At 36.5% G+C, this 24,704-nt stretch overlaps 1 protein-coding gene across 1 annotated transcript; it reads left to right on the plus strand.

The window, feature by feature from the left end:
- Positions 1–5,341: 5,341 nt before the first annotated feature.
- LOC107767688 (cytochrome P450 94A2-like) lies at positions 5,342–7,139 on the plus strand. The gene is made up of 2 exons (XM_016586769.2): positions 5,342–6,149; positions 6,320–7,139. The coding sequence occupies exons 1-2, from the start codon at positions 5,371–5,373 to the stop codon at positions 7,089–7,091; spliced, it is 1,551 nt and encodes a 516-aa protein (XP_016442255.2). The 5' UTR covers positions 5,342–5,370; the 3' UTR covers positions 7,092–7,139.
- The last annotated feature ends 17,565 nt before the right edge of the window (positions 7,140–24,704 follow it).

Here is a 24,704-nt window from a genome sequence, read left to right on the forward strand (position 1 = left end):
GTAAATATTTGAGCATAGAAGGGGATGCCAGGGCCTGCGGACGCCAACAAGACTACCTTGGGGCTCCTAGATGAAAATATTTACACTTGACCTCTCGATCAGCCACTACCTACTCCAAAATCTGCATAGAAAGTGTAGAGCGTAGTATCAGTACAACCGACCCCATGTATTGGTAAGTGCCGAGCCTAACCTCGACGAGGTAGTGACGAGGCTATGGTGGGGAAATTACAATATAACCTGCATACAGTATATAATAAAAGCAGAAAGAAGGACATGACAAAATAAAGCAGTATCTCCAATGAATAAATACAGAACTCGAGTGTTTTATCAGTATCCAGCTATAACCAACACTTAAGTGAAATGCAAAGCTACAGAATAATATACACAGTAGAAGAAAGATACATAAACATATAAACTGATGTGGAGCGCATCCCAATCCCACCATATATCAATATCAATATGAATATTCACCCTTATTACTCCATATCAATCCACCCTTATTCCTCATGTTGCGCCGTGCAACCCGATCCCACCGTATAATAGCATTTCAACCTTATTCCTCCTCAATATATCACCCTTATTCCTTCTGTTGCGGCACGCAACACGATCCCACCATATCAGTATCAATTACTCAATAAGTACAGAAATTTCACAATTTAACTCAAAACTCTTCCCAATAATTAAACCTCAAACCAAAGCTAACGGAAAGCTTGTAGATTATGAAACTTCATACAAATAATACTACTCAGCAAAACCAATCCAAAATATACCATAAAACACCGATAAACCAGCTTAAGCCAATAATATGAGACAATAAAATTACGGGGTAGTTAATACCTTCAACAATGAAAAATAATGTGAGAAAATTAGCAATTAAGCATGTAGCAGTTAAGGCAATGAAAGGGCAGTATAAGAAGAATGGGACTGAAACATGCAAAACAAATAAATTAGCGTCGCATAGGTATTCGTCACCTCACCTATACTCCACTCACATGGATTTTCACATAGCAAATAAGTCAAGGGTTCCTGATCCCTCGAGTCAAAGTTAGACACGACACTTACCTCGATCCACAAGCCACTCACTGCTCAATTACTGCTTTTCCTCTAGATTCCGCCTCTAAACCCCTCGTATCTAGCCATAATTAACTTAATAACATCAAATATTGCTAAAGGATTAAATTTCAATATATAATTAAGCTTTTCCAATATTTTCCCCGAAAAGTAAAAAATCGATCCCGAGCCCGCTTGGTCAAAACTCGAGGTTCGGACCAAACCATTCACCCCTGAACCCAAATATATAATTAGTTTTGGAATTCAACCCCAAATCAAGGTCTAAATCCCCAATTTGCAACCCCCCCCCCCTTCTTCCAAAAGTCCCTAATTCTACCATGAAAGAATAAGGTTTAGGACTAGAAATCTAATTGGTGATGATGAAAATTGAAGAAAATGAGTTAAAGAGTACAAACCTATAATTTGGTGCTGAATTCCCCCATAAAAATAACCATAGGTCGAGTTCTAATGAAAGAGATATGAAATTTTGAAAAAATTTCTGTTTCAGGTCTGTTTTAAAATCACTGGGAGGCCTTCTTCGTGTTCGCGAAAGGCCTGCCGCGATCGCGAAGCAATGACTCTATTAGCCTATGCGTTCGCGAAGGCTTAGTCCCACCAGCCTATGCATTCGCGATCCACATGCCGCATTCGCGAAGAGTATACTTCCCCTCCCTCAGGTCCCAATACTTCACGTTCGTGATGGCCTAGTCGCGTTCGCGAAGGATAATGCCCCCAACGCTCCGCGTTCGCGACCATTCCTTTTCGTTCGCGTAGAAGAAAGTCTGTTACAAGCCAATTTACTCTTCACATTCATGAGAGTCCCTTCGCGAACGCGAAGAAGAAAACACCAGATGACAGATGAAGCCAAAAACACCAGATTTTCCAAGTCTAAAACAACCCGTAGCCTATCCAAAACTCACCCGAGCCCTCGGGGCTCCAAAAAAAACATGCACACAAGTCTAAAAAATCATACAGACTTGCTCGCGCGATCAAATCGTTAAAATAACACCTATAACTACGAATTTACCACCAAATTGAATGAAGTTTTTAAGAATACTTTGAAATTCTTATTTTCTCAACCGGACGTCCGAATCACGTCAAATCAGGTCTGTTTCTCACCAAAATTTACAAATAACGTATAAATATTTATTTTGGACCTATACCGGGATCCGGAACCAAATTACGGGCCCGATACCAACAAGATCAAACATTAACCAAATTCTTAAAACCATTTAATTTTCAGTCTTTTAATTTTCATCAAAAATTCATTTCTCGAGCTAGGGACCTCGGAATTCAAGTCATACGTCCAGGTTCCATATTTCGATACGGACCCACCGGGATTGTCAAAATACGAGTCAGCCATTTTACTCAAAATGTTGACCGAAGTCAATTAAATCAAATTTTAAAGGAGAAAATTATTATTTTTATCAACTTTCAATATAAAAGCTTTTCGGAAATACGCCCGGACTGCTTACGCAAATCGAGGAGGAATAAAATGAGGTTTTGAAGGCCTTGGAATACGGAATCGAGTCCTAAAACATAAGATGACCTTTTGGGTCATCACAAGAGTTGTACCTTTTGATAAATCAAAACAATAAACAAATCACATTTATCATAATAATTATATCAAGAGTAGGAGTATAAGCTCATTTAATCTCAAAGGGGAAGAATCTGATTCGATCTCCAGGCTTATAACCAACCTATGAACAATGGTCTGTCTCGTCTAGTTGGTCTCCTTCTTGGCATCAAGAGTCGTCAGTACTGAAAAGGCCTTTAACATCAGAAAGAGAGGTAACTTTCGCCCAAACGCCAATAAAAGAGAAAGTTTTCGCATGGGCTCATCATCTGATGCAGAACCGATGGGCTTTTTCCTTTCTTTTGTTCTCCCCTTTTTTGTCCTTTTCCTTTTTCTCTTCTCTTTTTGTTTGTTCTTCTCTAGACTCTAGAATCTTGAATTCTCCTTCTTTACCTGACCAATTTCGAAAAATTGGTTTAATCAGTCCAGAGATATCAAAAGACGCCCAATCATTCCGGATAACGCTTGCATCCTCTGTATTACCGCGGCTGCTGGCACAGAGTTATGTCTGTTCCGGGTTTGTTTAGATCTGATTATAAATTATGTTTCAGGAAGGAAGATTTCGTGAGACTCTGCTTGGCAAACGAGTCGATTATTCAGGACGTTCTGTCATTGTCGTGGGTCCTTCACTTTCATTACATCGATGTGGATTGCCTCGTGAAATAGCAATAGAACTTTTCCAGACATTTGTAATTCGTGGTCTAATTAGACAACATCTTGCTTCGAACATAGGAGTTGCTAAGAGTAAAATTCGAGAAAAAGAGCCGATTGTTTGGGAAATCCTTCAAGAAGTTATGCAGGGACATCCTGTATTGCTGAATAGAGCACCCACTTTGCATAGATTAGGCATACAGGCATTCCAGCCCGTTTTAGTGGAGGGGCGCGGTCAGTTCACCGGGAGGATCGCCCTCCCAATTCGAAGTTTTTTCCTGGAAGTTTCAACCTTGTTGACTAAGAAGCCCCTTTGACATCTCTTCATCTGCAAATAATTCTCGATGTGAAAACACAGAGCCAGGGGGCTGATCTTTGAATAGGAAAAAGAGTGGATCTGCAGGGTCCCAAATGAATTGGCTTATTCGAAAAAGGCCTTTTCACAGAAAATGGAGAGATGAATTGATATATTTATTGAATCCGTCGGGACTGACGGGGCTCGAACCCGCAGCAGCTCCAGTTCAGATGGGAGAATACCATATATGTATATATATATATATATATATATATATATATATATATATATATATATATATATATATATTCAACACAAAAACATCTTTTCTCTTCTTAGTCCGTTCAATATACACTAAGTATACTAGCACAAGAAGTCGGAGTAAAATCACTCCAATATTCAAGACAAATTGTACTATAATCTTGTGCTACAATCATCAAGATAGTTTGCCCAATAATATCTTCGATTGTGAACATAGTTTATTAATTATGAGAATCGACAATTTAATCTTCTTTGCCGGAGCTAAGACTCCATACACTAAATTGTCTACTACATAACTAAAATGACACAAAAATAAAAAATGATCTATTTAAAATAGTACTTTATTAAATAGAATAAATTAAATAAACAATTGTTCTATAAAAAATAAAATAAAATACTATGTCTAAACCGCATGGTTAATCAATTGGGACTCCTCTTTCTCTGTATGCCAGGCATCTTCCATCCTTTAGTTTGAAGAAACAACCCTCTGCAATTCCCTGGCCAACTTTGTGTTTGTTGAGAATCAGAAAACCCCACGAAACTGCAATTTTCTTGAAAACCATCTCCAAAAGGATATGAAAACTAATAGAAGCAAGCCTACAAGTTTCCTTAAAGAAATGGTGGGATTAATTTGGGCTGTCACTGAAGGCTTAGAAGTTGCTATTATTTTGTAAGTATTATCAGTGTTTACGATAACAAATTGCAATCTCTATATCTATCCAAGGGTGTGAGTCAGATGGTTGAGATTCAATCCCTCTAACTAGATGTCTCGATCCGATAATTGGCTCAGTGAGTTTTAGAAAAGGAGAAGAGAGCCTCTGTTTTTCCACAAAATAAGTCATGAACTGATTATTCACGCTCAGCAGCAAAATCTAATCCACATTACCGTACTAAGATAACAAACAAATATACATCAAACGACGCGTGAAATAACTCCAATAGAACAATATTTTTTTGTTTATCTCTCAGACCTCACTGCATGTATCTCATAAAAATTACTGCAAACATGTTATAATAGATTTATACAACACTAATATTATAAAGATGACGAACCATAGTAGCGGAGAAGATAGAGACTTAATAATAACAAGTCTTAAGAATTTTTCAATCAGTCCAGCCATACGCTAGCTGTGATCCTCCTTTTTTATATGCACTAAATTTCATATAGGCGCCTTTGACCTCTACACATTTGAACAGTTCTGTAGCATCCAGCTATAGGCCAATATCTTCCTTCACAATAGGGATTTGTCACATTACCAATTTAAGCCTTTTCTCTCATTTTAATCAAGGAATTAGCTTATCCACACATGTTGCCACGTTTAGACGTGAAGTACGATTAAAAGAAGATACCCCCCCCCCCCCCCATCCTGCCCCCAAACCTAACTGTATAGTCACGATTTAATATGATTTGTTTAGCCAAAAAAGAAAAAGAAAAAGTAGTATGTCAAATATATTGATTGATTAAACTAAGAGAAGCTGAGTTAGTCGACGAGACCTATAAAAATAAACCTCCAACTGAAAAATTTGCAAGTACAACATGAAGATGGACATCCAGCTCATGTATAGGCTGCTCTATTCTCTCCCAATCCCAGTAATAATATTTCTGTTGCTTCTGTTCTTCATCTATTTCCACCCGTTCTTTTCAAAACACAGTAGTTCAAAATTGAGCAAGCAGCCGAAGCAGCTTCCTAAATCCTACCCATTGTTTGGTTGCTTGTTCTCATTAGCGCAAAATAGGCACCGAGCAGTCCTGTGGACATCAAAACTCTTCCAAAAATCATCTTTATCAACCATCACCCTTAAAGGGCCCTTTGGTAAAAAATGCGTCTTGACAAGAAACCCCTCTATTATCAAGCATATCGTTAAGACACATTTTCACATTTATCGCAAAGATCCTATCATGCAATTTGTTTTCTCAGACTTGTTAGGGGATGGACTTTTACTTGTAGATGGCGAGAAATGGAAAACCCAAAGGCATTTCCTCAGTCATATATTCCACGCGGATACATTTCGTTATCGAATAAAATCAGCCACCATTAAAGAGCTCTCTGGCCGTCTTATTCCTTTATTCTCCAGTGCAACTATAGATAAAGCTACTCTAGACCTCCAGGACATATTTCATCGGCTTACATTTGACATTCTATGTCAGGTAGGTTTTAGCCATGATCCAGAATACTTGTTACCATCTCTCCCTAGGAAACCATTAATAGACGCTTTTGAAACTGCAATAAAGATCAGTATGGGAAGGTTCACTTGCCCTTCTATCTTGTGGAAAGCTAAAAAGCTTCTCAACATTGGATCTGAAGAGAATCTCAGGTATGTAGACTAGAGGCAGATTTAAAATTAGAATTTGATATGTTCAACCTTTAGGTTTCCTTGAATATAATATGTTCAAAATTTCACTACTCATGAATATTTATTGATATTCAAGCAATTATATTTTTCTCATACGTACATTTATATATGTTCTGAATCGGCCTTTGCAGGTATGCAGTTGATGTACTCAGAGAATATTTAAAGAAGAGAATCGCGGGAAAGGTGGAGAAGTTTTCGATGCAAAGCACTTCCATAGATGAGGGAGGCGATTTTCTTGACAGATTTATAACAAGGGCTCTCAAATGCAATGTAGTAGTCGATGAGAAGTTTGTCATAGATACAGGTATTAATTTCATCCTGGCTGGTGATGACACGCTGTTTTCAGCTTTAATATGGTTCTTTTGGCTAGTCTCGAGTCATCCACAAGTAGAAAACGAGATTGTCAAAGAAATCAAAGAGAAAAATGATGATGATTTGAATGAAATGGTGTATACACATGCTTCGATTTGTGAAAGCATGAGACTTTACCCACCAGTCCCCCTTGAATTGAAGCAAGTGACCGAAGACGATGTTTGGCCGGATGGAACAAAGTTGAAAAAGGGAATGAGCATTTTTCTCCATGTTCATGCAATGGGGAGATCAACAGAATTGTGGGGTTCAGATTATGAAAGTTTTCGGCCAGAGCGTTGGTTGGTGAAAAACCTCAGTACAGGAAATTGGAATTTTATCCCAAGGGATCCTTTCACATATCCGGTGTTTCAAGCAGGACCAAGGACTTGTCTTGGAAAAGAAATTGCTTTCATGCAAATAAAGCTGGTGGCAGCTACTATTTTAAAGAGGTTTCGGATCGTTCCTTTAGACGGATTTAGTCCTGTCTACAACTCGTCATTGACATCAAAGATGAAAACTGATTTTCCTGTACGAATTATACAACGTTGCTAGCTACTTTTTCAATTATATAATTGACAATTGTATGTATATTCAACATTTCATGTGTATCTATCAAACTTTCTGATTTTATATATATATACACTTCATTTGTTGTACGCTTTCCTATTTATACCATGTTGATTTTTAGAGCATTATGTATGTTGATTCAATGATACATATAACTAGAATTTAATCTACTCATTGACGATATTAAAAATGTTTCCATAATCAAGCCACTGTAAGGTTGGACTTTAAATTATATACACTGCCAATTATTTATAAAAAAAAATACAATCAATGTATATTAGCATATTGTAGCAGGTCACTACTTACCTTATTTTTTTGGATCGATAATCCACACTCATCATATGAAAAATGGCAGCTTCCAAGTATGAGGATCAGATATGAAAAGGCTAATTTGTTTCAAACCAAAAAAAAAAGGCTAATTTGTTTGTAAGCCGAATGTATAGAGAGCATAGATAGAATGTGAGAATGCGCGATTTGCAGTCGTATCCTATATTTATGTCACCTTTTAATCTATACCCTATTTTTAAAAATTATTGATTTCGTAATCAACTAACAAAAAATTTGTAATAATATGACCATTATACCCCTAACAAAACATATAAAAGATGCATCAATCATACCCAGATTCAAATTCCAGATCTCCTCCGTATCTCCTCCATCAGTCCGTCTCTCTTGAGATCGCCTCTCGCAAACCAGATTTGAACCAGATTCAAATTCCAAATTCAAAATTACAAAATACATTGTAAGTATTCAAATTCATCTTCAGAATTCAAAATAGCTTTTGAATTATATGTTTTCTGATTGATTGATTGATTGAAGTTGTTTGATGAACTTCACTGATATACTGAATTTGCATTATAAATTTGTTTGACGTTGAATTCTAACATTTTAATCCGACAAATATGCTGAAATTTTTTGTTTATTTGCTAAACAAGCTGAAGTTATTTAGTTCATATCTAAAGAATGCAGCAAAACGAGCTGGCAAATAACAATCAGAAAAAACTTCAACACCTATTATACTGGTTAAAAAAAAATTAAAATTTTATATTGTACAAAAAACTTCAGCATAGGTGCTGAAGTTTTTTAGTTAATATTTAAAAACTTCAGCAGGAGGAGCTGAAGTTTTCCTATTACACTGGGTAAAAAAAAACATAAATTAAAATTATATATTGCACAAAAAACTTCAGCATAGGTGTTGAAGTTTTCAGTTAATCTTTAAAAACTTAAGCAAGAAGAGCTGAAGTTTTTCTCCTACACTGGGTAAAAAATAAAACATAAATTAAAATTTCATATTGCACAAAAAACTTCAGCACATGTGCTGAAGGTTTTTAGTTAATCTGTAAAAACTTCAGCCAATGGAGCTGAAGTTTTCATCCTGCATTATGTGTTTTATTATAATTTTTTGGAAAAACTTCATACCAAAAAATGCTTATATTTTCAGGAATATGTAAAACATTTTTCATATAATTTTTTGTATGCTGAAGTTTTTTTAGTTCATCTGCTAAAAATGCTTAATATTTTGTCGTGCAATATGTAATTTTCGGATATGTTTTAGTTCATGCTTGAAGTTTTCATCAAGCACTGTGTATTTTATTATGATTTTTTGAAAAAACATCATACCAAAAAATGCTTAATTTTCGGATTAGTTTTTGTTAATTCCTGCTATAGTTATTTAGTTCATTTCCTCTGCTATTTTTCGAGTTTGAATATAATTAATATTAAAAAAAGCACAAAAAACTTAAAAGATAAATTACAATACATAAATAACAAAAAGAAAAACTAATCGTCCATATCATCATCATCATCGTCGTCGTCACTACCAGATGGACGAGCTTTTTCATCAGCAAGATTATCAAATCTTGCATACATCACAAGCGTATCAAGCTTGTTGTTAATTTCTTCCAGCTCCCTGTCGTACTTGTCTATGAGCTCATCCAGTTTCAGCTCAAAAGCCTCTATAATGTCTTGCTTGATTTCTTCCATTATTTGCCTGATGACAGCATCTATTTTTCTCCTTTTTGTATTTTATGTCTACTAAAATATATGTGTTTGAGTGAATAAACTCACAAGGTATAGCGTGCTTATATAGAGGGAAAAAATTCAGCATGGTATATGAAAAGGCAAAGAGGAATTTTAAACGTTGTCTAATGAAAATCGTGCATGAATATGATATGAATGTAATTATTACACTAACATATACCCCCAACGCAATATAATTACTACTCTAATTATGTAGGTTACTCCTGTATAGTATGCAATTAATGCTGAAACATGCTCAAGTTTTTTGAATTCATTTGCTAAAACTTCAGCCCAATGTGCTGAAGTTATTTAGTTCATTTCTAAAATCTTCAAAACTTAATGAGCTGAAGCTTTTTTTCCCTGCATTCATGAATCCCTGTCATACAGCTTTTTCGAAAAAAGCTTATTTCTAAAAACTTCAGCACTTAATAAGCTGAAGTTTTCTGTGCAGGATTCATTAATTATGTCATACATCTTTTTCCAAAAAATTTCAGCAGAAGATGCTGAAGTGATTTAGTTCATTTGTAAAAATTTCAGCACAAACAATCTAAAAATTCTTCTGTTCACTTTCCTAATACTTGCCACTAAACATGAATCTGCAGGATGAGTTCGATTTGCGTTGTTATAACTTTCAACGGGAGTTGGACTCCTGATTTCAAATACTTGGATCATGATACAAAACTTGTTCTACTTAATAAGCACATATCATTCAATACTTTCCTGAAGAAAATTAGTGAAGTTGCAAATATTGATTCAACCAGATATGCACTAAAAGTATGGTTTGATATCAAACTAAATATAAGCAAAGGAATGCTTGTAACTTCAGATGAAGAACTCAGTACCTGTATAAATTTGCTTACAACTGATTCAGCCTACAAGAATTGCCATTTCATTATCAAAAAAATACAACCTTCAGAATCTGCAACATTCAAACAATCTCTTGCATATGCGATAGATTCAGAACCTTTTGCTGATTATCAACATGAAGTAGGACAGCCAATAATGGAAGTAGACAACGAGCAACAACCTTCTAACATTACAGCTGCTTTAGAATATATAATGTTGCAACAATTACCTCCTCCTCCAATAAATTCATACCAGTTTGTCGATGACCAAGAAGAAGAAGGACAGCTAATAATGCAAATTGACAACCAACACACAATCCAACAAAGCTTTTTGTTACCTTCTGCAACGATAAGCAACAACGAAGATGAAGTAAACATGGAGCTTATACCGATAACATCAGATAGAATTGAAGAAATTGCTGAAACTTCTTGTGCTTCTCAGAAATCAAGAAAAAGAGTGAGGAGAAAGCTGAAAGAATCTCCACCATGTAAAATACTTAGGCACGATGCGTTGCTTGAGGAAGTAAGAGTTGGATCAACTTTTGAGAACAAATAAAACATGACTAAATTTTTCTGCAGCTTGGAGATAAACCAGAAAATTGAATTCACTGTTGTTAGATCCTGTTCAAAGAGATACGAGAATATCATAACATCCATGAATGCTCGGTTGATGCAAGAAAATCAGATCAGAAGCATGCTACATCAAATTTTATAAGTGAACAAATTAACATGCTCGAGACAAAAAGATAGAGGTTACACCAGCCTTTGTAGAAAATGAAATGAAAAAGAAATTTGGAATTAATATTAGTTATCACAAGGCATGGCGTGCTATTCAAAAAACTATTGCTTGCATAAAGGGAACACCTGAAGAGAACTACCAGATTTTTCCTTCATACCTACACATGATGGTGGGTAAAAACCTAGGAACGTACACAAACATAAAAAGAGATGCGCAGAATAGTTAAGCAAAACAATGCTAACCATCAGCTTGAAGTTTCAAATGTTCCTATTTGAAAAACTTCACACCTTATGATTTGTTTTTTTGTGTTTCACTGTACAGATTTGCTTACATGTTCTTTGCTCTTGTGGCATCAGTAACTGGTTGGTCCTACTGTAGACCAGTTATTGTAGTAGATGCAACGTTTTTAAAGTCAAAATATTGTGGTGTTCTATTTGTCGTTGTATCAAAGGATTCAAACAATCAAATCGTTCCTCTATGTTTTGGTGTAGCAGATTCAGAAAACAATGAGGCATACATTTGGTTCTTCGGGGAAATGAGAAAAGCAATTCAAGTCCGTCGTGAACTGGTTTTCTTGTCAGATAGAAACCAATCAATCGCAAATGGGATTAAAAAAGTTTTTCCTGAAGCTCACCATGGTATCTGCATCTATCACTTTGAGAAAAATTTAAAGCAAAGACATGCAAAATCCACGGTAATAAATCTTTTTCAAAGTGTTGCAAGGTCATACAAACGTGAAGATTTTAATCAGTTAATGTCCAAACTCAAAAGTTTTGACAAGAAAACTTACAATTACATAATGGAAGAGCCTCCAGAGAGATGGGCTCGATCGTTGTTCCCACGGTGACGTTGAATCAACAATACACTAATATAGTTTGTCTTAATTTTTTATTCCTTGTTAGGTGTTCAACCTTGACTCAATGTTATTTAGAATAAATAGTGAAGGAATCGAATTCATTGTGGACTTAAAGAAGAGAACTTGTGACTGTCTGGAATTCCAACTTGATGAATTGCCCTGTCCACATGCAATTGTTGCTATTAATAAGAGATATTTGCAGAAATCTGATTACTGCTCAAATTGGTATTCAAAGGAAACATGGTTGAAAACATATGAAGGACATGTGAATACCGTGGAAGATCAAAAATCATGGGATATACCACAAAATGTACAATCTGAGATCACAAAACCTCCCGATGTAGAGATTTTACAAGGAAGAAAATAAAAGAAGAGGCATATACCTGCGACTGAATTAGTACCATTCAAGTCTACCAAATGCAGTCGATGTAAACAAGTTGGGCATAACAGAACAACTTGCTTGTCTTCTCCAGCACCTCATCCATATTCCAAGAAACACACTGAAAAATACTTCAACCTTCAATAATACTTGGTCTAAATTTAGACTTTCTTTATTGTATGACATAATTGAAATGTGATTTTTTTCATAGGAATAAAAAAAGCTCTTGGACTATTTTATATACTGCTAAAGTATAAATCACTCATTTTTGTTACGCAGGCTAACAGGTTTGGTTGCATTTTAAAAAAGTACGTAATGACTTATGCGAGAAAAAACTTCAGGTTACAGTATGTGAAATACATATCCTTAAACAAACACACACATACACACACACTCACACACACATACGCGTACAACACACAGAAAGAAACGCATGTACAAACAAAAGCTGCAACATCTCTAAGCTGAAGTTATAGAAAAAGAACTTAATAAAAACTAAGAACCATACAGCAACTAAGAAGTATAAATCAAATACCAACAAATAACAAAGATAATGCAATAGAAAGCTAAGAACAAAGAGGATTACAATTGCATTGATATAAAAAGAGATGAGAACAACACACAAAGTACAAACAAAACTTCAGCTCTTTGGGCTGAAGTTATACAAAATGAACCTAAAAACTTTAGCTCTATGGGCTGAAGTAAACAAAATAGCACATCATTAAAACATTAAAAAAGGATTACAAACACTAACAATCATTGCCATCATCATCATCATCATCATCACAGTACTCCTCAATTTCTCTAAATATCTCATCATCATCAGTATCAAAGATAACTATATGGTACTCAGGCAAAAGACCAAGGAGTCCAACGAGATCATTCTTTAACTTGTTGAATTCATCACACAGTTGACTTTGTTCGACGATTACTATGTCCATAAGAGAAAGAAGAGTGTTCAGGTTGTTTTGCAACTTGGAATAGTCATCCCCGATGGGAAACTTAAAACTATCAAACTGCTGCACAACCTTGTCGAACGTGGTTGAATAACCTACACAACTACATTCCAGGTTAAGCCTGTTCTAGAATGATTCATTGGCAAAGAACTGTGGCCTGATTCTCTCCCAATCAGCCTTTATTTGATCCTACAAAAGCATAAGATTAGCCATCGGTTTGTCATTGTACCACTCACACTTCAAAGACTCCCACTTCTGCATAATTTCATCCATATTAGGCTTCCTACTTCTGCTTGCACCAGACAATTTTTCTTTAACAAAAGTTGAAAGACAAGGATGAATATAAATTTAAAGAAATATGATGGAAGTCTATGAATGACTATGAAATTTTCAAGTGAAAAGATTGTTAATATAGACAAAGAGTTCACCTAATCAATTTAATATCTATAAATGTAAAGGTAACTTTTCAGCTGTTTTTACTATTTTACGTTCAGAGAAATTGAATGAAACAAGATAAGTAGATGGTAAAATAAGTATGTGGTAAATGCAAAAAGAAATGTAACTTCAGCCCTAATAAAGCCCACAGTTTTTCTATAGTAAAAAAATAACTTCAGCCTGAAAAATAACTTTTCGGATCATTTACTATATGGACAAATAAATTTAAATGAAAGATGAATTGGGTGATAAAAGACAAAAAGTAGATAGTAAATGCAAAAAAGATAAGTATCAACCTAAAAAAAATACCAAAACATGTTGAAGTTTTGGTCATAAGTTTTTTCAAAATCTTCAGCCCAATGTGCTGAAGTTATTTAGTTCATTTCAAAAAACTTCAGTCCATCATAAGCTGAAGTTTTTCATCGTGGATTTAATAGTTTTGTCATGAAGTTTTTTCAAAAACTTCATCCCAATGTGCTGAAGTTATTTAGTTCATTCCTAAAAACTTCAGCATTTCATAAGCTGAAGTTTTTGTCCTGGACTAGATAGTTTTTGTCGTAAAGCTTTTTCAAATAACTTACGCAGAAACTGCTGAAGTTATTTAGTGTATTTAGTGATGAGCTGAAGTTTTTGTCCTACATTTGACACTTTTGTTATGACTTTTAACCAAAACTTCAGCTTAAAAAGTAGAAGTTATTTACTTCATGCTTAAGTTTAGCATGCTGAATTTCAACAAAAATATACTTGAAATTCATGAAAAAAGACAAACATATTTGAATCAATCCAAGTCAACTATAAAACTAAATAATGCGAATAGAACAAAATTTTTAAAGACATCACATAATTCACACAAAAAATAATGTATATTCACAAAATCCAATTTTGTTTTCACTTACATCCTTGGAAAAAAAGAAAAAATTAGTTTTTTGTTTACAAGTTATTCTCTATTCAAAAAATTTACAGAGTGTCTTCATATTCTCCATAGTCATGTCCTAGTTGCTCTTCTTGGGTTTCTTAACCACAATCCATGAACTTTCACTATGTCTTCAACCGATTCACAGAAGCGGCAATACGAGCACATTACTTTACCACCTTGTACAGACCTGTGAATTACATTTGCCATATTCTTGCATTTTCCACATATTTGCATGAACACCTTTCCAAGTGTGAAAAGGCGTTCATGCAAATTCGTTGCAGCACCATGAGCTATAAGACAGTCACACTCCATTTCACCAAACTTAATTCCACCAAAGCGTTTTCTGTCAGACACAGGTTGACGAAGTTTATTACTATGATTTTTTTAGCAACTCCCGTCTTCTTTCATAAGAAAAAAATAAGAAAATATTGGCCAAAGACATGCTTACTGGTGTGCATCTGGGAATTTGTGGGAAGCAAAGATAGTGAAGGAGAAATCCAAAATACTTCATATGTGACGGAGAGTGGCCACATCAAAAACTCGAGCCCTAGGAAATTTTCTCTTTTTCCTAAAAGTTAGATTTATCAACTAGTAAAAAGAGCAAATTGTCCTGGAGCTCGAGTTTTTGATCTGGCCACTCCCCTTCACATATGAAGTATTTCGACTTTTCCATCATTATCTTTTCTTCCCATGAACTCCCTGCTACACCCAATAAGCATGTCTTAGCAAACATTTTCTTGTTTTTCTTTGAATACAAATTTAGAGAAATATGATAGAAGTCTATGGATGACTATGAAATTTTCAAGTGAAAAGATTGTTAATATAGCCAAAGAGTGCACCTAATCAATTTAATATCTATAAATGCTGAAGAGATTGTTAACTGTTTTTTGTTCAGAGAAATTGAATGTAACAAGAGAAGTAATAAGTAAGTGGTAAATGCTAGTAGTTGGTAAATGCAATAAAAAAATAGTAAAAAATAAGGCCACAAAAAGTAGGTGATATAGGTGATAATGACAAAAGTAGCTAGAAAATGCAAAAAAGATAAGTATCAAGTTAAAAAATACCAAAACATGCTAAAGTTTTTGTCGTAAAGCTTTTCCAAAAAACTTCAGCCCAATGTGCTGAAGTTTTTTAGTATATTTCTAAAAACTTCAACACTTGATAAGCTGAAGTTTTTGTGTTGGATTCAATAGTTTTTGTCGTAAAGCTTTTTCAAAAAACTTCAGCCCAATGTGCTGAAGTTTTTGAGTGTATTTCTAAAAACTTCAGCATATGATAAGCTGAAGTTTTTGTGTTGGATTCAATAGTTCTTATCGTAAAGCTTTTTCAAAAACCTTCAGCCCAATGTGCTGAAGTTTTTTAGTGCATTTCTAAAAACTTCAGCTTTTCAGCACATGATAAGCTGAAGTTTTTGTGATGGATCCAATAGTTTTTGTCGTAAAGCTTTTTCAAAAAACTTTAGCCCAATGTGCTGAAGTTTTTTTAGTGTATTTCTAAAAACTTCAGCACCTGATAAGCTGAAATTTTTGTGTTGGATTCAATAGTTTTGTTATGACTTTTAACCAAAACTTCAGCTTAAAAAGCAGAAGTCATTTACTTCATGCTTAAGTTTTTTCAACAAAATGTACTTAAAATTCATGATAAAAGATACAAACATATTTGTATGAACAAAAGTGAACTAAAAAAATAATTAATGTATGTCACACCTCCTTTTTCGCCCGCGCCGCCGTGAAGGGACGCAGAAGGGAGTTTTTTCCAATTAAAGGACAATCAAAACGGGATTTATTTATTTATTTTAGAGTCTCCACTTAGGAGATTTATGGTGTCCCAAGTCACCGGTTTTAATCCCGAATCGAGGAAAAGAATGACTCTGTATTACAGTCCGCAAACCATAAATCCGGATAAGGAATTCTGTTAATCCGGGAGAAGGTGTTAGGCATTCCCGAGTTCCGTTGTTCTAGCACGGTCGCTCAACTGTCGTATTTAGCTTAATTATCTGATTTTATACAATTATAAACTTATGTGCAAACTTCAAACTCTTTACCGCTTTTATTATTATTATTATTTTAACAGAGAATTACAACATTGTGAAAAAACGTATCTCGAACCACGTCACATCAATGTACCCGTGGTTATCGACACATTTCACTCTGTTGAGATTTGGATTTCGGTCACATAAATGTGCACCCGAGTTTAAGAAAGTAAATTGTTAAAGGCGCGCCTAAAGCGACTAGCGTATCATTATTTTGGGTAAGGCCGTGAAATTTGCTAAACGGCCGAATCCGAAGTCTATACAATTATTAACCAATTATTGAGGGCCCCGCAACTTGTGCGTTTTATTGGGCGAGGCTCATCTCGTTTATTTTTAAAAGGATAATCCTAAAGTGACTACATTTTTTCTATTTAAGTTCGTCTCTAAAAAAGAGAAAAATTCTAATTAATTACATGCTTGAAAAGGCCGCTACTTATTTATCGGATTAAGACAAATGCAAACTGAAAATTGCAATCGAGACAAAGGGAGATTGTTTCATGCCTTATTCTATAATTGAATATTACTAAAATTGAAATTATAAATAGGATACGGAATTTACAAATAATATTACCAAAATAAACTAATTATCCTCTAACTAATTTAGACCCACATTGTTAGATGAATTGAACCGTTGGAATTAATTGTTTACAACTATTTGAAACTGGAATTAACCTTAATCACTAATGCTTATTCGAAAGTTTGTTAAACTTAATCGTTAACTCGTCTTGTTTGAAATCAACTCATGCCTATTGGATTAATGATCTTAGCAATTACTACTACAATCCTAACTTAAAATATAGTGGGTCTACTGATTCTACGAAATTACTGGCCATTTTTGATTCTGCCTAATATTTACAGATCTCTATTACTAACATGATTAAAAATTCACAAGCTTTGACTCATTTCTATTCCGGTTTGCATGAATTCAGAGTTATACCTCACTAATTAAACTAAATCAAAATAATCTCCAGTAATGATTATCTATCAATTCATGTACCCATAGGCATATAGAAAACAGTTCAAACTACTTAAAATAATTCTAAGTACAGTCCAATTTTCAGTATAGTTGTACAATGTAAATACATGTTTAAGATGAGCATAAACATATACAATATTTCCTAATGTACATTCTAATACATTAATTGAACACACTTAAATAGGCAATCTGTTAAGCCTTTTAATTCAGCATTTTTTGCAGTTTGAAGTCACCTCAGAACAAATCTCAGAAATGTGTACCTAAAGACCATCTCAGAAATGTGTACCTAAAGACTAAACTCAACATCAGTTGAACTTAAACTAAATCAAACAACATCATAACAAAGATAAATGATTCAAACTAAATCAAAAACTAAAGACCAGCACATAAACACTCGACATTAAATCACTTGATGAAAAACTAACGAACTTAAAAAAAAATGAACACGAATTATCTCTAATACAAACAAAGACCTGGGTTCCAATTCAAACCAACCTATCGGAACACGAACATAATCATAGAAAGAAGAAAAGGAGAGGAAGATGAATTCACTGAACGAAAACTAAAAGAAAAGAGAACGGAAACCTACTAGTTTGAAGTCCGGGTTCGAACGGAACCTCGACGAACAACGCCGAATGGGAACAACAAGAGTGGTTTCATGGATACACTATTGTGAATGGGAAGCGGCAAAAGAAGCGACGATGATGGTAAAGCTCAGAGACGACGGGGAAACAGCAGTTGGCTATTGGTGGCTAGTCGTGAAAGTTGCTATTGGTTTGGGGGCGATGGATGCGACGATGTCGTTTGGACGTGACGACGACGGGGCTGGGGACGATGGACGCTGGTTCGTTGCTGGAATGATGGACTGGTTGCTGCTGGGCGGGGTTATGGGTGACGGGAGGTTGTTGGAAGCTGATGGGTGGTTCGACGCTACTGGAGTGAGGTCGAAGGGTTTGGCGATGGAGTTTGGCAGCATGACGGGCTGTTTCAGGTGGAATGAGGAAGAAGATGACCGGAGCTAGCTCGAACGGCTGGTTGAAGACGAAGGGAGCTTGGGCATTTGGTTTGCTGGAGGTCGACGAGGCAGCGGAGATGAAGAAGAAGAAGAAGAAGAAGAAGAAGAAGCAACGTTTTGTCGCCGGTTTGGTAGTTTCTCAGAAGCGAGTTGGGGCTGGCTGGGGTGTTGGTCGTCGATGCAGACGAAGGAGAAGGCAGCCATGGTCGTTTGGGACGAGGGGTGAAGGGGACGACGGGGAGGGCATCCATGGACATGGTGGATGTGAGTAGGCTGTTGGTGGTCAGCTGGAGGACGATGAAGAAGGGGGGTGGTTCGCTGGTTGAAGATGAAGGAGAGGGGGCGGGCAGCCATGGGAGGTCGTTGGAGCAGGAGGGTTTGTTTGGGGAAGGTGAAGAAGAGGGGGGGCGGGTGTTTTTTTAGGGTTTTGGGGTAATGAGGAATGAAAAATGGGAAGGGGGTTAACTCGTTTGGTTATGGGACGGACCGGGTCGGGTTGAACCGGTAGGGGTTTATTTGGTTTGGGCCTGGTTGATTTAAAGTAAAAGGTGGCCCAATCCGATTTTCTTCTTATTTCCAATGCTTCTTTTTTTCTTCTTTTATTTTTTCTTAAACTAAAACTAAATTCTAAAAATCCTAAATTATCCTATAGAACTAAATTAATTTATAAAAGTACAAATTAACTCTTAATAACAATTAACACACAATTAAATAGCAATTACGATAAAATCACACAATTTGGACATTAAATGCTAAAAATGCAACGTACATTATTTTTATAATTTTTTATTCTTGTAAAACAAACTTAATTGCTCCTAATTGTAGAATTAAATCCTAAATGCAAATGCGACATATTTTTGTATTTTTTATTAATTTAACAAATAAACATGCATGGACAAATACAAATAATTATCCAAAAATGCCACAAAATTCTCAAAATTGCACACAAAAGGAAAATTGTTTTATTTTGAATTTTTGGGAGTAATTCTCACATAGGGCAAAAATCACGTGCTTACAGCTGCCCCTCTTTGTCCGAAAACACAAAGAGTTTTCGTGCAAAGATAAAGTGAGCAGATACGAGCGATTTTTGCCCATCCGAGTACTCCGTGTGAAGCATTTTTTTGAAAGATTTAACCGAACCTTTACTTCAAAGGTTTCCTACATATCCCTGGCTAGAAGGGAATCAGGTTAATGTAGTTCGGGAAGTTTTGGTAGCTGGGACTACTATGAGACTGCAATGTTACTGCTATTGCATGTTGTTATTACTGTTTGCCGACCTCCTTATTACACCATGCTGAAAGAAAACAAGAAGCTAGACTAAACTATAGTCTATGAATTACAAAATCTTATCTAGATCTTCAGTCGTGCTCTTGTATCTCTTGTTGCTTTGATGTCTCGGTGACTCCTCGGGTATTTCTTTACTGCTGATTTCTCTTGTATTCTCCCTTGACCGCCGATCTCAAACTGCTTATGTCCTTCTCGGGAGCTTCGCATTATTTTTCATCGAATCTTGAACTTCCTTCCTCTGCTGAGAATTTTTGTTGTTTCCCGCTGGGGATTTCGATTGTATTCCTCTGCTTTACCGACTTCAAACTTCCATGTATTCCTCTGTTATATGGGCGGGCTCCCAACTTCAAAACTTAAAATTTAACAAACTGAAAGGTATTCCTCTGTTATATGGGCGGGCTCCCAACTTCCAGACTTAAAATGTAAAGACTGAAATGTATTCATCTGTTATATGGGCGAGCTCCCAACCTCAACCAACAACTTCGAAAAAATAAATCGCGATTCCGTTCTTCAGGGGGGGCTCCAAATCTCAACAACAACTTCGAAAAATAAATCGCCATTCTGTTCTACAAGGGGCTCCTGACCTCAACAACAACTTCGAAAAATAAATCGTCATTCTGTTCTTCAGGGGGGGCTCCTGACCTCAACAACAACTTCGAAAAATAAATCGTCATTCTGTTCTTCAGGGTGACCTCAACAACAACTTCAAAAAATAAATCGCCATTTCATTCTTCAGGCGGGGCTCCTGACCTCAACAACAACTTCAAAAAATAAATCGACATTCCGTTCTTCAGGGGGGCTCCTGACCTCAACAACAACTTCGAAAAATAAATCGCCATTCTTTTCTTCAGGCGGGCGAGACTTCAACAACAATTTCGAAAATAAATCGTCATTCCTTTCTTCAGGGGGGGCTCCTGACCTCAACAACAACTTCGAAAAATAAATCGACATTCTGTTCTTCAGGGGGGCTCCTGACCTCAACAACAACTTCGAAAAATAAATCTTCATTCTGTTCTTTAGGGGGGCTCCTGACCTCAACAACAACTTCGAAAAATAAATCGTCATTCTGTTCTTCAGGGTGGCTCCTAACCTCAATAACAACTTCGAAAAATAAATCGTCATTCTGTTCTTCAGGGGGGGCTCCTGACCTCAATAACAACTTCGAAAAATAAATCGCCATTCCTTTCTTCAGGTGGGCGAGATTTCAACAACTTCGAAAAATAAATCGCCATTCTGTTCTTCAGGGGGGCTCCTGACCTCAACAACAACTTTGAAAAATAAATCGTCATTCTGTTCTTCAGGGGGGGCTCCTGACTTCTTCCACAATTTAAAAATATAACAACCTCCGTTCTAAAGGCGGGCTCCTGACTCCTTCAACTTTTTAAATGTAACACCTCCATTCTCCAGGCGGGCTCCTGACTTCAACAACTTATTAAATTTTAACACCTCCATTCTCCAGGAGGGCTCCTGACTTCAATAACTTCTTAAATTTTAACACCTCCATTCTCCAGGCGGGCTCCTGACTTCAACAACTTCTTTAAAATTTCAGCCTCCATTCTCCAGGCGGGCTCCTGACTTCAATAACTTCTTAAATTTTAATACCTCCATTCTCCAGGTGGGCTCATGACTTCAACAACTTCTTTAAAATTTCAACCTCCATTCTCCAGGCTTGCTCCTGACTTCAATAACTTCTTAAATTTTAACACCTCCATTTTCCAGGCGGGCTCCTGACTTCAACAACTTCTTTAAAATTTCAGCCTCCATTCTCCAGGCGGGCTCCTGACTTCAATAACTTCTTAAATTTTAACACCTCCATTCTCCAGGCGGGCTCCTGACTTCAACAACTTCTTTAAAATTTCAGCCTTCATTCTCCAGGCGGGCTCCTGACTTCAATAACTTCTTAAATTTTAACACCTCCATTCTCCAGGCGGGCTCCTGACTTCAACAACTTCTTTAAAATTTCAGCCTCCATTCTCCAGGCGGGCTCCTGACTTCAATAACTTCTTAAATTTTAACACCTCCATTCTCCAGGCGGGCTCCTGACTTCAACAACTTCTTTAAAATTTTAGCCTCCATTCTCCAGGCGGGCTCCAGACTCCTTTAACTTGAATCATCTTCTTTCAACTGCTTCCCTCAAAACTGGTGTTTTATTCCTCTGAAAACTACTGGGGATAACACCAATATTTTATTCACAAATATGTCATTTTCCTTCTTCAAAGACTACTTCCTTTAAAGCTGGTGCTTTCACTTCCCTGAAACCTGCCGGGAATAACACTGCTGGGGAAATATCTTCCTCCTTTTAACAATGGTGAGGATGATATTGATTCAAAGGCCATTACTTTTAAAACTTTGGGTTATCTTGCTTCTTCCAAGATTGCTTTTCTTTTAAAACTTGTATCTTCCTTCTCGTATACTGCTGGGGATTTTACTTCCTTCAAAACTTGTGTTATCTTCTCTCTTTCCCAAATGGCTATCTGATTTCAAGAAAATTTTAGTAATGAGAGAAAATTTTCTGCCCCAGTTTGATAATCTTATTTGTAACCATGTCTTCCTGCTGTCAATAATATTTCCTTTCCCTGTTTTAAATCAAAGAAAAATTTGTTAGTTTAAAACGTGGCGAGTGGTCGTGCCACTTCTGCTGGGGATGGTTTTTCCCTTTTCTTTTCCCTGCTTTGCTATAAAACTTGCTGGGGATGATATTATTTACTGGGGCTGATATTCCTATTGGGGATGGTTTTTCTTTTCTCTTCCTTCCCCGCTCTGTGTTGTCCGACCATTGTGGAACTTGGTCAAGAATCTATCGGAGTTGGTCCTGTATCTCGCAAAACTGCTGGGGATCCTCTTGGAATTTGATCCATAACTTTTCAACTGTTGTTCTTTCTGTTTTTCTCCGACTTCCCCTGGAAATTTGGTCCTCTTGGGATCTAGACCCATTCGTCATTTGGTCTTGCGACAAACTTCTTTTCGCTTTGTCGCCTTATCTTTGGCCTGTCCTATTCGCATTTTGCTTTGCACCATTTTGGCCACTGGTAGTAAGCTCTGAAAATCCTTTTCAAAAACAAACTGCTGGGGAGGTAAAAGTCTTTAAACCAAGAAATGAAAAAGTGATGATTTTAAAAAAAAATAGAAAAAGAAGAAGTCTTTCTGAACAAATGCTGGGAAAAAGTAAAGAAAAGAACTTATCTGAATGATATAACCGATCCCAACGATCATGTCGTGCATTCCGGATTGATCAACCCAGTCTATTTTTATCAATCAACCTTTCGGACAGCCTCATGTTGCTGGGGATAAACAAATACTCAACTTTTTGCCAAATGCGGACCCTTTCCGCCAATCTTGCCTTGTCGCCTCATAGTGCCCTTCGAGGGGTTTTCACCAATAAGACTCTCTCATTTATCTCAACTCCCATCGTCTTATGGTGCCTGTGAATGTTTTCACCGATAAGACTCTTTCATTTTATTTTATTTTTCAGTTGGGGATTGGAGTGCTATCGATATGACTCTCTCTGTTGGGGATTCTTTCGGCTATCAATTCATTTCCAGCTTATGATCTTCTTCTTTGCTGGGGATCAGAGTGTTATTCCCGACTTCCATTTGCATTGACTTGGCACTTCTCAAATACTGATCAGGAGGTCTTTTTTGGACATCAATATGGGTTTTTGTGTATGGTTAAAAAGGAAAAGGGGTATCAAAAGTTCAAAATAATTTTGATGAGTAAAACAGTACAACTCTTGGAATCAAACTTTCTTACCAAAATTATAAACGCAAACTTCTGCCCCAGTTTTTCTTGCTTGGGGATTTTTATTTTGTTACACTATGTTACATTATGCACACTATGTTACACTATGACTGAGCCGTGAGGCGCCTACGTATCCTTCTTTGAGGAATCAGGTCAAACGTAGTTCCCAATTCCTTTGTTTTTCTTGTGACTTTTCTTTTGTCTTTATTATCATTATTTTTCTCTTCTCTTTTTCTTTTGTTTTCATTACTGATTCCAAAAGAGGGGTATAAAAAAAATAAGGCTCAAAGAGGGAAGCAAAGGTTACAGTGTTTGGATAGAAGAAAGAATTGCCTCCGTCATTTCATTCTCCGATAAATACCAAATACAAACAAACAACAATTACAACTACAAGAAATCATACATAATATCTCTTAACTGCGTCAGAATTGATAGTCATGTCGACGCATTTCCCTTCGATATCTGTTAAGCATAAAGCGCCGTTGGACAATACTCTGGTGACAATGAATGGCCCTTGCCAATTCGGGGCGAACTTGCCTTTTGCTTCGTCCTGATGTGGCAGGATTCGTTTCAACACCTGCTGCCCCACCTCAAATTTTCTGGGGTGCACCTTCTTGTTGTAGGCTCTCGCCATTCTCTTTTGATATAACTGGCCATGACACATAGCTGCCAATCTCTTTTCATCAATCAGGTTTAACTGCTCCAACCGGGCTTTGACCCACTCGCCATCATCAATCTCAGCTTCATCGACAATCCGAAGGGATGGAATTTCAACTTCCGCCGGTATTACTGCTTCAGTTCCATATACCAACAAATAAGGAGTTTCCCCTATCGAAGTACGGACAGTAGTGCGATAACCTAACAATGCAAATGGTAATTTTTCATGCCATTGTCTGGATCCTTCTACCATCTTCCTCAATATCTTCTTGCTGTTCTTGTTGGCTGCCTCAACTGCTCCATTCGCCTTGGGACGATATGGTGTGGAATTAAGGTGTATAATCTTAAACTGCTGACATACCCCTTTCATCAAATTGCTGTTAAGATTAGCACCATTATCCGTGATGATCACTTTTGGGACCCCAAATCTACAGAGGATATGGGAGTGAACAAAATCCACCACTGCCTTCTTGGTTACCGACTTGAAAGTTTTAGCTTCAACCCACTTAGTGAAATAGTCGATGGTCACCAGAATGAACCTATGACCGTTGGTAGCTGCCGGCTCAATAGGTCCAATGGCATCCATGCCCCACGCAACAAATGGCCATGGTGCTGACATTGTATGCAATTCTGTCGGCGGAGAATGAATCAAATCTCCGTGTATCTGACACTAATGGCATTTTCGCACGAAATTGATACAATCACGCTCCATAGTGAGCCAATAGTACCCTGCTCGAAGAATCTTCTT

The sequence above is a fragment of the Nicotiana tabacum genome, chromosome 1 (genome assembly GCF_000715075.1).
Source record: "Nicotiana tabacum cultivar K326 chromosome 1, ASM71507v2, whole genome shotgun sequence".
NCBI lineage: Eukaryota > Viridiplantae > Streptophyta > Magnoliopsida > Solanales > Solanaceae > Nicotiana > Nicotiana tabacum.